The sequence below is a fragment of the Bufo bufo genome, chromosome 2 (assembly GCF_905171765.1).
Source record: "Bufo bufo chromosome 2, aBufBuf1.1, whole genome shotgun sequence".
NCBI classification, from domain to species: domain Eukaryota; kingdom Metazoa; phylum Chordata; class Amphibia; order Anura; family Bufonidae; genus Bufo; species Bufo bufo.
In genome coordinates this window covers 250,832,425-250,849,540 of record NC_053390.1, presented here as the reverse complement: position 1 = coordinate 250,849,540, position 17,116 = coordinate 250,832,425, and the positions used below count along the sequence as shown (strand labels likewise).

The window sequence follows — 17,116 nt, the reverse complement described above, 5'->3', positions numbered from 1 at the left end:
TAGGCCAATATTCTGGCATAAGTTATAGATAAAGGGGTTGGCCACTTTCTGGCTACTGTTGACCAGGTGTAGGTAAGATGTCCACATTTATTAAGCAATTTCCCCCTTGCTGAGCAAATGTCCTGTGCTGTCTGCATAAAGGTCCTATCCATAAGATGGCCGCTGATCGGGGGTCATGTGACCAAGCAAATCACTCAGCCTCCGACATTCAAACTCCAACCGTGCAAGTGCAGTGTACATAAATGGGTGATTAGCCTGGTCACATGACCCGCCATCAGTGGCCATCTTATGGACAAGACCTCTGTGTAGATAGCACAAAAGACTTGCCCTACCAGGGGGCCATACCTTACAAAATATAGAAAATGGCGCAGGATATCAACAAAGACTTTATTAGGAAGTGCCATATAGTCATGTTACATACACATTGGTCAACAGTAACCAGAAAGTGGCCAACCCCTTTAATGTGTCAGGCTGCTGTGGCCCCACCCTCTTCCCACAAGCTCCACCCACATGTACCACAAATATATGAAATCGCCAAGATTTTTATATACACAGTGGGCCTGTTAGACTTGGAGATCCAGAGCATGACCCAAAATCTGCAAGGGGTTTTCCCAACTACAGTTCTGAAAACCCTATCCGGATGTATTATAAATGGCCATAAATTATATGGACAATAATGGACATATTCTATTTTTTTGCGGAACGGAAATACAGAAACGGAATGCACATGGGAGTAAATACAGTTTTTTATGCGGACCCATTGAAGTGAATGGATCTGCATACGGGCCGCAAAAAAAAGGCACAGAGACGGAAAAAAAAAATACATTCATGTGCACGAGTCCTAAAGCTGATGAGATCTCACCTACAAGCTGTGAGGGGAAGATAAGTGTGAAAAATGACTTGCATTTCATTTTATGTTGCAGATTTTCAGCCTTGCAGCGCATAGAATAAAATTTGCGGCAAATCATCTGCAGAATCTGCATGTAAGGCCTCATGCACACGACCGTTGTGCGGCCTTTTCAGTGCATTGGGGACCGCCAGGGCGGATCGAGACCCATTCAACTGGAATGGGTCCGTGATCCGTCCGCACCGCAAAAAAAAATAGAACATGTTCTATTTTTTTGTGGAGCGGAGGCACGGACAGAAACACCACGGAAGCACTCTGTAGTGCTTCCATGCCTCAGTTCCGCACCGCAGCTCCGGATTGCGGACCCATTCAAGTCAACGGGTCCGCATCCGTGATGCGGGGAGCACGCGGCCGGGTGCCTGCGGCCTAAACCAAATCCACAGATGTTTTTCTGTTTAATTTACGTCATGTATAGATGTCGCCATGCGGTCAAACTTACTGCAAAATTTTTTGGAATTGATTTTTACCCACAAAAATGTGAATGCGATAAATCTTCTGTGGGTGAAGATACCATGAAAGCAAACTGTCGGCCATGGACTTCCCTGTGCCTGTTGCTCCATGGACCGGATACAGGCTGATTGCTGGGAAACGATAAAGAATGTGAAGTCCCCACAGTTTTGCCGGCTTACGATCAGAAACTCAGCTGACTGTAGGGAACAATTTCCTAATAAGTTTGCGTAGGTCGGTCAATGGTGAGACTACACTTTTCATACAACGGCATATCCCGAAATAATGATGTAGACAGGATTATAAGTAACCTGCATGGACAGCTTTACATTGACTGTGCTCAACAGAAGCCTCCACAAACCAGAGATCGGCAAAATATGGAAACCTTCCAAGTGCGTTCCTCATTTTTCTCACTCCCGTCAATAAAAAGGACTATTCTCTCACGCAGCATGGAGGGAATAGGACTTTGATGGCTAACCTCGGGAAATCCAGCTGTGGTAAAACTACGACTCCCAAGATGCCCCCTTTGCTTGGCTGTTCTCACCACGGCTGGAGGTGAGCCATCACTGGGATAGGACATGTTGTTTAATTTGCAGAATGGCCACATGGATCAGAAATCAGACTGGCCTCCTGCCGTTGTATGACAAGAACCCTCAGAGTCAGGCCTTATGTCCGTCACGGACATAAGGCCTGACTCTGAGGGTTCTTGTCATACAACGGCAGGAGGCCAGTCTGATACCCGCGGTTACTTGCTGTAAGGTACTCCTACAGATAGATTTTAGAAACCATATTTACCACTCCAAGAGCCAATGTGACCCATTCACTCCACCACATTCGTTTTGTAGTCTACAAAACACAGATGCCGGTCATGTGTGCTCTCCGCATTTTTTGCAGCCCCATTGAAATGAAGGGATCTTCAAAAAAATGCAGACCGGATGCAGAAACGATATACAGTCGTGTGAATGGAGCAGTGCCGTGGTGAAAAAAATAACAGAAAACATCCAAACAATTGGGCACCAGTAGCATACCACCAGGCGCACTACTTGCCACTTGGGGACTAGCAGCCCTGGTGTCACGTGAGACTCGTCTAGCGTCACCGTATGGGGGAAAATCTCCTGTTTAGCCCATTTTCATATCAGATTTGGTAAAGCCACTTGCATTTGTGCCACAATGAGCCCACCTTGCTGGAGATTACCAGGAAGGTGACCTTCAGGCTACCAGCAAACAAGTCGTTTTTCTCTGCCTTTGGCGTCTTACACACGAACGTTGTGCATTCACCTGTACATTGGGGACCGCAATTTGCAGTCCCCAATGCACGGGCAACGTGCGTGAGGCAGCAGGGACGGATTGAGACCCTTTTAACGTGAATGGGTCCGTGATCCGTACACAACACAAAAAAATACAAGTCTATTTTTTTTTGGTGTGGAGGCACAGACAGAAACACCACGGAAGTACTCCGTAGTAGGGTTGTTTCGATACCAAAATTTTGATTCGGTTTCGATACCATAAAAAGCATCACCATACTCGATACCATGAAAAAAATAAAATAAAAAAAAGCAGCATTCATTCTGCATTTTATTGAACGTCCGGCCCATAATCGAACAGTCCTATCCTATTTTTTTGGGGGAAAGGGTGACAAAAAAAAAAAATTGGGAATCGCGCAGTGTTTGTTTTTTCTTTTACAGCGTTCACCGCATAGGAGATTTTTAAAATATTTTAAGAGTTTGGACTTTTCAGATGTGGCGATATGTAATATGTTAATTTATTTATTGTTTATATATAAAATTGGGAAATGGGGTGATTTATACTTAATATTTGTTTTTTTTACATAACTATTTCCCCCCTTAGGGGCTAGAACCTGGGATTGTCTATTCACCCTGATAGAGCTCTATTAGGGTGAATAGGACTTCACACTCTTCCTGCTGCCCTGTGCATAGCACACACAGCATCAGGGAGATTACCATGGCAGCCAGGGCTTCAGTAGCGTCCTGGCTGCCATGGTAAACAATCGGAGCCCAAGGATTACACCGCTGGGGCTCCAATCAGAAGCTGCCACTGCCGCCAATGAGAGGTGGTGAGGGGACTCTGTGGCCACTGCCACCAATGATTTTAATACTGGGGGGTGAGGGGTTGGGGCGCACTGCACCACCAATGATTTTAATACAGCGGAGGGCGCACTGCATCACAAATGATTTTAATACAGGGGAGGGCGCACTGCATCACCAATGATTTTAATACTGGGGAGGGCGCACTGTGTCACCAATGATTTTAATACTGTGGGGGCGCACTGCGCCACCAATGATAGTTAACGTTATCATTGGTGGCGCAGTGCGCCCACCCGTCCTCTTCGTTCCCATTGGTGGCAGCAGCGGCACAGTGGGGAGGGAGAGATTACTTCCTTCTCCCCATGCTGCTGAGGGAACATGGCCGCACTGAGAGCAGCGCGGCCATGTTCTCCAATACTGGGCTGTGCAGTAGCACAGCCTAGTATCGATAAAAGGCAAATCCCGGTATCATATTGATACCGGGACAAAAGTATCGACTGGGTATCGAAAGTTCGATACCCGAAACAACCCTACTCCGTAGTGCTTCCATGGGGTTCCGATCCGTGCTTTCGTTTAGCATCTCCGCAAATGTGGACCCATTCAACTGAATGGGTTTGCATCCGTGATGTGGAGGGCACACGGGCCAGTGCCTGTGTATTGCGGACCCGCCATATGTTGGCTGCGATACGGGCACACAATGGTCGTGTGCAAGAGGCCTTTCTGCACCAAAATCTGCATGCGTCACTTGCGGATTTGCCCCAATCTCATCCTTTGCAATGCAAATCTGTACCAAAAATCCAGGGAAACAATTGACATGCTGTGGATTTCAAAATCTGCGCGGAAAAAAAATAAAAATATGTAATGTGTCCATGACAATTGGCTAATCTCATACACTTTGCTGGTACTGTATAGCACTGCTTTTTTTCCTGGCAGGAAAATCCGCAACATGTGCAGGTTGTCTTTACGTTACATGGCGGTATTGCTAAGGTGTCCCCAGAACTGCTGCTTTCTGAATGTAAAGATTTTTTGCCTTTTTCACTTTTGACACAGCTACAAATGTGCAAAAAACTGAAAACGCACATATATTTCCTACATTTGAAGCTCTGTCAGGCAACCTACGTCAAGTCAATATGATGGGGGCAACTCAAAACATCTCGATCTGTCAGATTCCTGTCTTGGTTCATCATTTGCATTTCAGGTCTCCAGGAACAAGATCCCACACGTTGGTGGATCCATCTCGTGCCCCTTCGATCGGCAGAACTCGCTTGCAATGCCCTTCGTAACCCCACGGAATGAGTCAGACCTCTGCAGCGCGGCAGAAGCCGAGCACAGCACATATCCCTGACACAAGTCTTCCATTTCCTCCTGACCTTGGGTAAGTTGCTCACAATTACCCTGGCACAGCAGGAGACTGTGTCATCGGCTCGGTCACAACTGCGGCCTATCTACAGAAGCGCAGCTGAGAGCAGGGTCTTCCAGCGCAATCACAAGCAACAAATAAAAGGGAGGACAGGGGTCCCGGCACTTGAGGACCCTCCGTGATAAGAAAGGCTCACTTCCTGCTCTCAATTCTTTTTAATGCAGATTAACCTCTTTAGTGCTGGACTGATATTTGCTGCGATGACTACAGAGAAATACTGTACAAGGATGAATGAGTTCTCTGCCAGCCATTCCAGTGCGTCGACGATGAATGACTACCATGTCTTGAGGTCCCCTCATACCAGCAGATGACATGGGCATCCAAAATCTGTGTCTATGCCACCTCCACTGGTACCCAGAGACGCCCCTGCACACAGCACCCCTCCTTCCTCCTCACTGCTGGAAATCAATAACCCTAAGAGGAGGTGGTGGGGTGGGGGGGGGGATCTGCACATCTGCATTAGCCGCAGCTTCCATGTAACCTGCGTAGGCCAAATCTGGGGGGGGGGGGGGGGCACACAGTATTACTGGACTGCAGACATTCAAGGGTTACAAAGGACAGAATCAGCCATATATCAGAGGGCAGATCAGCTATGACAGGCCCACTGTGGACCTGGCACCAATACATACCTACATCACACAGGGGGGCACAAGAGCTACTAACCCCTCCCCTGGAGGGATGCATCGGTAAACCCCTACTGCCCACAAAAGACGCATCCCCCCCCCCCGCCATAATGCATAGCCCCCTAAACAGCTGCGTTATTGCTCACACAGGTTGAGTGGTCCTCGTCTCGTCCGTCGCCCTCCAGCGAGCATCACCAATCATCCCCCCCAAATATCCGCTATTCACCATTGCTGCAGCTGCTCTCCTTCTGCTAATGGCCCTTTCTCCCCTCACACCCATAGATTACCTGAAAGTGCTCCTGGAAGCGGATAGGTAAGATCTGCGCCATGGCTGCAAGTCCGGCCTCGGGCTCCAAGCGCAGCTCAAACCGTGTCCTGAGGAGAATCCGCCGGCGGCGCCCGGGACACACGGTATGACTGAGGTCTAACCCGCGCAGGCGCACTGACGAGCCGGCTGCGCAGACTCAAAGATGGGCGCACGCTCAGGGGTGGGAATGTTACTATGGAGGCATAGAATGGGAGCGGGGGTCTTCAAGCGTTTTGTGAGGATGTCTCCCCCTGCTGGATGTATGAAGAATATATTTGGAGGTCGTCATCATCATCCATGACCTGGAGGCGCAGTGCTCACTCTCTCTAGACCTGGGAAATAGATAAACCTATAGCATATTGCTCCAGAACCCTCAGACACCATGTGTATTAAATAATTGTGGATATTATGGTATTATTTGGTGTACGCGTCTATATTCAGTTTATTGTTGTGCTAATGTCTATATGAAAAATTGTTCAAGCATATAATTATACCTGAAAAATTGACTTTTCACACAAGGAACCATAAGGTTCTGACCATACAAATGTGTTGGAAATATGTGTAAGAGGTCTAATGGGGACTGGGAACTTAAAGTAGCCCTGGAAAAACCTAAAAGTGGCCCCAATGTTGTAGGTGGGTCCAAATTGATAGAAGGTGGGACAAAACAAGTAGACGGGGCCAATACAATTTGCCAGGGTCAGTAATACCATAGTGCAGCACAGAATTACCATCCCACAGAACCATGTCCCTCTGTGGTGACCATCAATAGCTGCATGTTCTGTCCTCTTTTCTCTCTGATATGGATATGGAGCAGGGCGCTTAGGAGGTGAGATGTAGGCCACAACACCAAGCCAGCCCTACCCTCAGCATGGTGCCTGGACTTCCTCACATAATGACCCCTATAGTTCCCCCTATAGTACAAAGTTACAAAGCAAGGGTTAACAACCAAACAAAACTCAATATTTATGGCCCTGATTCTGTAGTTTACAGAAACACCCCATATGTGGTCGTAAACTGCTGTACGGGCACACGGCAGGGCGCAGAAGGAAAGGAATGTCATACGGTTTTTGGAAGGCAGATTTTGCTGGACTGTTTTTTTGACACCATGTCCCATTTGAAGCCCCCCTGATGCACCCCTAGAGTAGAAACTCCAAAAAAGTGACCCCATTTTGGAAACTACGGGATAGGGTGGCAGTTTTGTTGGTACTATTTTAGGGTACATATGATCTTTGGTTGCTCTATATTACACTTTTTGTGAGGCAAGGCAACAAGAAATAGCTGTTTTGGCACCATTTTTATTTTTTGTTATTTACAACATTCATCTGACAGGTTAGATCATGTGGTATTTTTATAGAGCAGGTTATTACTGACGCGGCGATGCCTAATATCAGGGCTGTGGAGTCGGAGTTGAGGAGTCGGAGGCAATTTTGGGTACCTGGAGTCAGAGTCGGCAAAAAATGAACCTACTCCTACTAGATTTAAATTGGAATAAAAAAAAAAAGCAAGTTTAAATGTCCCAATTTAAAAAAAGTTATAATTAATTACCGTATTTTTCGCCCTATAGAAAACGCACCTAGGTTTTTGAGGAGGAAAAAAAAAAATTTTTGAACCAAAAGGTGTGCTTTTGGTGGGGTTTGAACTAAGGGTGGTCTTTGGATGACACTGTTATGGGGGCATCTGTGGATGGCACTGTTATGGGGTCATCTGTGGATGGCACTGTTATGGGGGCCATCTGTGGATGGCACTGTTATGGGGGCCGTCTGTGGATGGCACTATTATGGGGGCCATCTGTGGATGGCACTATTATGGGGGCCATCTGTGGATGGCACTATTATGGGGGCATCTGTGGATGGCATTGTTATGGGGGCATCTGTGGATGGCACTGTTATGGGGGCATATGTGGATGGCACTGTTATGGGGATCATTGTGGGGGCATCTGTGGATGGCACTGTTATGGGGGCATCTGTGGATGGCACTGTTATGGGGGCATCTGTGGATGGCACTTTTGTGGGGGCATCTGTGGATGGCACTGTTGTGGGGGCATCTGTGGATGGCACTGTTATGGGGGCATCTGTGGATGGCACTGTTATGGGGGATCATTGTGGGGGCATCTGTGGATTGCACTGTTATGGGGGCATCTGTGAATGACACATATATAGCATCTTATGTGTCATCCACAGATCCCCCCCATAACAGTGTCCCTGTGTAGTGAATGGGGGCCAGCTTCTGTTTCTGTAATGGCAGCGGGGCCCGGTGCCTGCTTCATTCATACAGTGGGCGGAGCAGGCGCGTGACGTAGTGAGCTACGCTACGAGCACCCACCCGGCCTCCTGACTGCCAAGAGGTTAGTAGTAAGTAGTACAGCGCTAGATTTAAGATGATTGGAATACTTTAACAATACCTACAAGTTAGATATGATTACGGTATACTACAGTGAGCGGGGCCCGGTGTAGTAGAATACAGTGACTGAACCGGGCCCCGCTGCCATTACAGAAACAGATGCCGGCCCCCAGCCCCTCCTCCCTCTCAGCCTATTCACCGGACGGTCGCAGCATTCGCCCCATAAGACGCACTGCTATTTTCCCACCACTTTTGCGAAAAATACGGTATATCTCTACTGTAAGAATAAAGGCCAATGCATGCAAAACGAACACGTTGAGTGACCATGAAGAAGCATGCTATTCACATGCTTCACTATATGGCACGCAACACACAGTTAAGGAGCGGCAATACTTATACTTTCCATTGTGTTGTGTTCCGCTGTTACAGGGAACGCAACGTCCATGGTTAACCTAGCCTCTCACTGATAACTGATTAAGGCTACTTTCACACTTGCGGCAGGACGGATCCGACAGGCTGTTCACCCTGTCGGATCCGTCCTTCCGCTATTTCGTCCACGGCAGTGCACGGCGAAAGGCCGCCGGACTAAAAGTCCTGCATGTCCGACTTTTTAGTCCGGCGGCCTCTCACAGCGAACTGCCGTACTGCGCCGGAGCTCCGCCCCCGTCCCCATTATAGTCAATGGGGCCAGAGCGGCACGGCGAAATAGCGGAAGGACGGATCCGACAGGGTGAACAGCCTGTCGGATCCGTCCTGCCGCAAGTGTGAAAGTAGCCTAAATAAATATGTTTTTGCAGGACTAGAGACACTTGTACAAGTGAAGGGAATGGATAATCAATAGTCTGAAGCTGTAAACCATTTGAAAAACTGCTGTCATTCAGCTAAGGCTATAAAAACTTGTAAACTCAGATTGTTAGCTTAAACTTTAAACATTACTATGGGATTCTACTAGGGAAGTCAAGTTTTAAAATATAGTAATAGAGTAATGAGCGAGCACTCATACACTTGGCAACCAAATTGACATGTGCAGAAAATATTTATTATATCCCCATAAAATACAAGTAATAAAATTTATAAGAACAATGTAGCAATAATATACAACATTACAATCACATATATTGTGGTAGATATAATCGATACTATATTCATATGACTCAATAGTGTCGATAAATTCAATAATATATATCACATCAAGAAACTTCAAGCATATGCTGTTATTTGGGAAAGAGGGGGTATTATCTTCTAGCGCTCTATCCCAATTTGGGAAACTGAATGTCACTGAAAATGTTGTAGGTGTATTCACTGGGAGCTCAATATGTACATAAAGTGTCCACAGGAATCCTGATAATGTGAAAAGTCGCTTATAGCATATCCTTTTAAGCTCGATATGAGCTTTGGATTGAAGAAAACTTTAAATCGATATTTGGCTTACCGTCTAGCGTCTGCTGTCTCCCTATTGCTTCAATGGAGCTTTAAATATTTGCCGGCTTATTCAGTCGCTCCATACAGCAAGCTGGTTTAAATTTCGCAGGAGTTCCAAAGATCGCAGGAGTTGCCACTCTGTTCCGCAATTTCCTTTGGTGCAGCTTTTGGTGCAGCTTGGTGTGATATATACCGTAACGCGTATGGTGAAACAAGTGATGTACCTGCATTGAAAAGCCTCCGATAATATTGTATGGCCATACAGAAGAAAATCTCTACAGTAAAGGATTAACTATTCTTATCGTCGAAAGCTGCACCAAAGGAAATTGCGGAACAGAGTGGCAACTCCTGCGATCTTTGGAACTCCTGCGAAATTTAAACCAGCTTGCTGTATGGAGCGACTGAATAAGCCGGCAAATATTTAAAGCTCCATTGAAGCAATAGGGAGACAGCAGACGCTAGACCAGACCTGGGCAAACTACGGCCCGCGGGCCGTATACGGCCCGGCGGACCTTTTAATCCGGCCCCCGGCATTTTTGTTGCCGCCGCCGCCGGCGGCCCTGTAACAGCACGGAGTCACTGTCCGGAGTGAGGAGGGGGCGGGGCCCGCGGCCGCTCTGCGCTCCGCTCTGCTGCCTGGCCTGCCTGTCTCTTTAACAGAGCAGACCAGTGGCTGCTGGAGCGTGATGCAGCTGCCGCACAGGCAGAAAGAGGAAGGAGGCGGAGCCCCAGCCAGCAGCCACAGCCAAAGCCAAGCAACTAACAGAACTTACAGGTATTTGGTGGGGGTGGGGGGGGGCTCATATAGGACAGGGGGACAGTGTGTGCTTTCCTGCCTGCTACTACATCACCCCCCCCCCCCCAGGGATTGTGGGGGTCATTAAGGGTTGGACTTGCTGCTGATGTTGAGTGTGCCAGTGTGTGTGTGTCCGTCCCTGTGTGTGTGTGTCTGTCCCTTTGTGTGTGTGTGTGTGTCCGTCCCTGTGTGTGTGTCTGTCCCTTTGTGTGTGTGTGTCTATCCCTGTGTGTGTGTGTTTGTCCCTTTGTGTGTGTGTGTGTGTGTCCATCCCTGTGTGTGTGTGTTTGTCCCTTTGTGTGTGTGTCCCCGTCCCTGTGTGTGTCTGTCCGTGTGTGTCTGTCCCTTTGTGTGTGTCCGTCCCTTTGTGTGTGTGTGAGTGTGTCTGTCCCTTTGTGTGTGTCCCCGTCCCTGTGTGTATGTCTCTCCCTGTGTGTATCACCTTGCCCACAGTGTTCCTATGTCTTGACGCAGCTGCTTCAGAACGTTATGTGCGGGGAAGAGATGGAAGAGGAGGCAGCGCCAGCATGGAGTCTGTGCGATAGACACAGGGAGGCACACTAAGGACGAAGGTAACACTTCCACATGATCTACACTAGTGTTATCTGTGGTTTTACATAGGACTGCAGGTAACACTACTACATTATTTAGCACTAGTGTTATCTGTGGTTTTTACATAGGACTGCAGGTAACACTACCACAAGGTTAGCTCACACAGGGCGCCTGAACACCTAAGGCCGGCCCTGGCTGCGTACCCCAGCGCCAAGGGATGACGTCACTGATGTAATATGCCTCTTATATGTGGAGAGCGGTGATGTCACAGATGTAATATATTACTTATAAGTGATATATTACATCAGTGACATCACCACTCTCCACACATAAGTAATATATTACATCAGTGACATCACTGCTGTCCACATATACCGGTAAGTAATACATTACATCAGTGACATCACCGCTCATCACATATATGTGGAGAGCGGTGATGTCACTGATGTAATATAACGTTATATGTGGACAGCGGTGATGTCACTGATGTAATATAACATTATATGTGGAGAGCGATGATGTCACTGATGTAAAATATCACTTATATGTGGAGAGCGGTGATGTCACTGATGTAATATAACATTCTATGTGGAGAGTGTTCATGTCACTGATGCAATACAGCGCTCCAGATGGCGACCAAAATGGTCGCCAATGCGCCTTAAAATTTGCAGATGGCGACAAGACTTGTCATAGGCTACAGGCCTGAGGTCTATTTGGTAGTGAAATCCCAGCGCAGGCAGGCATGATGATGTCATCACGCCCGCCTGTGCCAGGACGCGGTGATTTTATGCAGTATTGAGTTTAGCCTTTTGGCCCGGCCCTCCAAAATATTTTCAGTTTCTCATGTGGCCCCATCGAAAAAATAATTGCCCACCCCTGCGCTAGACGGTAAGCCAAACATCGATTTAAAGTTTTCTCCAATCCAAAGCTCATATCGAGCTTAAAAGGATATGCTATAAGAGACTTTTCACATTATCAGGATTCCTGTGGACACTTTATGAACATGTTGCGCTCCCAGTGAATACACCTACAACATTTTCAGTGACATTCAGTTTCCCAAATTGGGATAGAGCGCTAGAAGATAATACCCCCTCTTTCCCAAATAACAGCATATACTTGAAGTTTCTTGGTGTGATATATATTATTGAATTTATCGACACTATTGAGTCATATGAATATAGTGTTGATCATATCTACCACAATATATGTGATTGTAATGTTGTATATTATTGCTACATTGTTCTTATAAATTTTATTACTTGTATTTTATGGGGATATAATAAATATTTTCTGCACATGTCAATTTGGTTGCCAAGTGTATGAGTGCTCGCTCATTACTCTATTACTACATTTGCCTTAAAGAGAGGGTGGGGTGATTCCCTCTATATGAGCTTGCAGCACCATACCTCAACTACTTGCTAGTGAGCCACCACAACCTACCACAAGTTTTAAAATAAATGCCCCTTCCTGGATCCTCCTACTGCCCTATCTTCAGCAGAAGATCAGCACACAAAGGAGAAGGCAGCAGCTTCCTAGCCAGTAGTTCTGTGGTAATGACATGTACAGTTGTGTTCAAAATTATTCAACCCCCAATGCTGTAAAGGGTTTTAGGGAATTTAGTGTACATTTGTAATTGTGTTCAGAATGAAATCTTACAAGGTCTTTTTAAAGAACCAAATGCAACTAAAATGACATCAATTGTTTTTGTAATACAGTATTAAATGTTTTTATTTTGTGATTTCTTGATTGACACAATTATTCAACCCCTTAAAGACTACCACTCTTAAGAACAGAGGTTCATTCAAGTGTTTTCGATCAGGTATTGAAAACACCTGTGGATGTCAAGGAGCAGCAATCAAGCATAATAAGCACCAATTAGGCAGATTTAAAGGACTGTGATACTCAGCTCCTTCTAGACATTTACTGGTGTGTTTACAAACATGGTGAAGTCAAGAGAATGGTCCAGGAAGACAAGAGAAGAGGTGATTTCTCTTCACAGGAAGGGCAATGGCTATAAGAAGATTGCAAAGATGTTAAACATACAAGAGACACCATAGGAAGCATCATTCGCAAATTCAAGGCAAAGGGCACTGTTGAAACGCTACCTGGTCGTGGCAGAAAGAAGATGCTGACTTCGACTGCTGTGCGCTACCTGAAGCGCAAAGTGGAGAAAAGTCCCCGTGTGACTGCTGAGGAACTGAAAAAAGATTTGTCAGATGTGGGTACTGAAGTTTCAGCTCAGACAATAAGGCGCACACTGCGTAATGAAGGCCTCCATGCCAGAACTCCCAGGCGCACCCACTTGCTGTCTCCAAAGAATAAGAAGAGTCGACTGCAGTATGCCAAAAGTCATGTGGGCAAACCACAAAAGTGTTCTGTGGACTGATGAAACAAAATTAGAACTGTTTGGGCCCATGGATCAAAGCTATGTTTGGAGGAGAAAGAACAAGGCCTATGAAGAAAAGAACACCTTGCCTACTGTGAAGCATGGCGGGGGGGGTCATTCATGCTTTGGGGCTGTTTTGCTTCTACAGGTACAGGGAAGCTTCAGCGTGTGCAAAGTACCATGAATTCTCTTCAGTACCAGGAGATATTGGATGAAAATGTGATGCAGTCCGTCACAAACCTGAGGCTTGGGAGACGTTGGCCCTTTCAACAGGACAATGATCCCAAGCATACCTCCAAGTCCACTAGAGCATGGTTGCAGATTAAAGGCTGGAACATTTTGAAGTGGCCATCGCAGTCACCAGACTTAAATCCGACCGAGAACCTCTGGTGGGACTTAAAGAAAGCAGTTGCAGCGCGCAAGCCTAAGAATGTGACTGAACTGGAGGCTTTTGCCCATGAAGAATGGGCGAAGATACCCGTAGATCGCTGCAAGACACTTGTGTCAAGCTTTGCTTCACGTTTAAAAGCTGTTATAACTGGAAAAGGATGTTGTACTAAGTACTAAGATTGAATGTCACTTGGGGGTTGAATAAAACTGATAATGATGTGAGCACAGAAAAGACATTTGTGGTTATTTCATTATAAATGTTATGTTATATTTGTCTGACTTACAAGTGCCTCTTTGATTTAATTGTAAACAAGATGACTGAAATGATCAAAATCAATGTCAAACTGGCCAAAACACTAAATTTCAGTGGGGGTTGAATAATTTTGAACACAACTGTATGTTACCTTTCTTTCCTTTAAGGAATGTATAAAATACATTTGCATATTAAATACAGAGGAGTCGGAGTCAGAAGTACCAAAAACTGAGGAGTCGGAGTTGGAGTCGGAGCATTTATCTACCGACTCCACAGCCCTGCCTAATATGTCAACTTTTTTTTATTTATGTACGTCTTACACAATTTTTTCATTTTTGAAACAAAAAAAATCATGTTTTAGTGTCTCCATAGTCCAAGAGCCATATTTTTTTCAGTTTTTGGGCGATTATCTTAGGTAGGGTATGATTTTTGCGGGATGAGATGACGGTTTGATTGGCACTATTTTTAGGTGTGTATGATCTTTTGATTGCTTGCTATTACACTTCTTGTGATGTAAGGTGACAAAATATGGCTTTTTTTGCACCGTTTGTTTTTTTTACGGTATTCACCTGAGGAATAAGTTCATGTGATATTTTTATAGAGCAGGTTATTACGGACGCAGCGATACCTAATATGTCTACTTTTTTTTATTTATGTCAGTTTTACACAATTAATTCATTTTGTAAACAAAAAAACTCATGTTTTAGTGTCTCCATAGTCCGAGAGCCATAGTCTTTTCAGTTTTTGGGCGATTATCTTGGGTAGGGTATGATTTTTGCGGGACGAGATGACGGTTTGATTGGCACTATTTTGGGGTGCGTATGACATTTTGATCGCTTGCTATTACACTTTTTGTGATGTAAGGTGACAAAAAATGCCTTTTATTACGCCGTTTTTTATTTTTTTTACGGTATTCACCTGAGGGGTAAGGTCATGTGATATTTTTATAGAGCAGGTTATTACGGATGCGGCAATATCTAATATGTGTAGTGCATTTTATTTTTTTTAATCAGTGATAAATGTATTTTTTGTTTTACATTTATTTGACCCAGACCCACTTGGTTCTTGAAGATCCAGTGGGTCTGATATCTGTATAATACAGTACAGTACACTATTTAATGTACTATACTGTATTTTTACTTTACACTTAGTCTGATCATACTTCTGCCTTTAGCAGAAGTCTGATCAGCACCATGGACAGCCGGAAGCCTGTGAAGGCATCCGGTTGCCATAGTAACCATCACTCGCTGCCACAACAGAGCAGCGGGTGATGCGGAGGGAGGGGGGCCCCCTCCCTCTGTGATCCCATCAAGAATCGGGGGCTGAAAAGGCACAGCAGCCCCCAATGGGAGAGGGAGGGAGCTCCCTCCCTGTTAACCCCTTCCATTCAGCGGTTCCTACGGACCGCGGCATGGAAGGGGTTAAACTGCTGACATCCCAGCACAGATGTCAGCCGTTTCAAGCAGAGTGTCAGTAATGGGCTGACACTCTGCTTGCTAACCGCTCGGCCATCCTGAAAATGAGAGGGCGGGATGATTACATAATGTGAGGCAGTGTGGGGGCGAATTACATAATATGGGGCAGTGTGAGGGGCAAATTACATAATGTGGGGCAGTGTGGGGGCAAATTACTTAATGTGAGGCAGTGTGGGGGCATATTACTTAACCACCTCAGCTCCCTTAGCTTAAACCCCCTTAATGACCAGACCACTTTTTACAATTCTGCACTACACTACTTTCACGGTTTATTGCTCGGTCATACAACTTACCACCCAAATGAATTTTGCCTCCTTTTCTTCTCACTAATAGAGCTTTCATTTGGTGGTATTTCATTGCTGCTGACATTTTTACTTTTTTTGATATTAATCAAAATTGACTTATTGTTCTACATGTCTGATTAAAAAAAAAAATACAATAAGTGTATATTTATTGGTTTGGGTAAAAGTTATAGCGTTTACAAACTATGGTGCAAAAATGTGAATTTACGCACTTTGACTTTCTGAGCACCTGTCATGTTTCCTGAGGTTCTACAATGCCCAGACAGTAGAAACACCCCACAAATGACCCCATTTCGGAAAGTAGACACCCTAAGGTATTCGCTGATGGGCATAGTGAGTTCATGGAAGTTTTTTTTTTTTGTCACAAGTTAGCGGAAAATTATTTTTTCTATTTTTTTTTTCTTACAAAGTCTCATATTCCACTAACTTGTGACAAAAATTCTTTTTTTACATGAACTCACCATGCCCCTCACAGAATACCTTGGGGTGTCTTCTTTCTAAAATGGGGTCACTTGTGGGGTATTTATACTGCCCTTGCATTTTAGGGGCCCTAAAGTGTGAGACGTAGTTTGGAATCCAAATGCGTAAAAATGCCCTGTGAAATCCTAAAAGTACTCATTGGAATTTGGGCCCCTTTGAGCACCTAGGCTGCAAAAAAGTGTCACACATGTGGTATCGCCATACTCAGAAGAAGTAGGGCACACATTTTGGGGTGTATTTTTACATATACCCATGCTGGGTGAGATAAATATCCCATTTTTTTTATACAAAGTTGTCATTTTACAGAGATTTTCTCACACACAGTATGGGTATATGTAAAAATACACCCCAAAAACACATTGCCCCTACTTCTCCTGAGTACGGCGATACCACATGTGTGACACTTTTTTGCAGCCAAGATGCGCAAAGGGGCCCAAATTCCAATGAGTACCTTTTAGGAGGGCATTTTTAGGCATTTGGATTCCAGACTTCTTCTCACGCTTTAGGGCCCCTAAAATGCCAGGGCAGTATAAATAGCCCTCAAGTGACCCCATTTTGGAAAGAAGACACCCCAAGGTATTCTGTGAGGGGCATGGCGAGTTCCTAGAATATTTTTTTTTGGCACAAGTTAGCGGAAAATTATGTGTTTTTTTGGGGGTTTTTTTCTCTTACAAAGTCTCATATTCCACTAACTTGTGACAAAAAATAAAATTTTACATGAACTCGCCATGCCCCTCACGAAATACCTTGGGGTGTCTTCTTTCCAAAATGGGGTCACATGTGGGGTATTTATACTGCCCTGGCATTTAGGGGCTTCTAAAGCGTGAGAAGAAGTCTGGAATATAAATGTCTAAAAAATTTACGCATTTGGTTTCCGTGAGGGGTATGGTGAGTTCATGTGAGATTTTATTTTTTGTCACAAGTTAGTGGAATATGAGACTTTGTAAGAAAAAAAAACAAAAAAACAATTT

General features: G+C 45.2%; 1 protein-coding gene across 1 annotated transcript in view; it reads right to left on the bottom strand.

The window, feature by feature from the left end:
- Positions 1 to 5,876, bottom strand: part of CLTCL1 (clathrin heavy chain like 1) — a 71,590-nt gene extending 65,714 nt beyond the window's left edge. The window contains exon 1 of the mRNA XM_040416366.1: positions 5,730 to 5,876. Coding sequence (XP_040272300.1) covers positions 5,730 to 5,771 — 42 coding nt within the window. The 5' untranslated portion in view covers positions 5,772 to 5,876. The remainder of the gene's footprint in view (positions 1 to 5,729) is intronic.
- Positions 5,877 to 17,116: the final 11,240 nt, after the last annotated feature.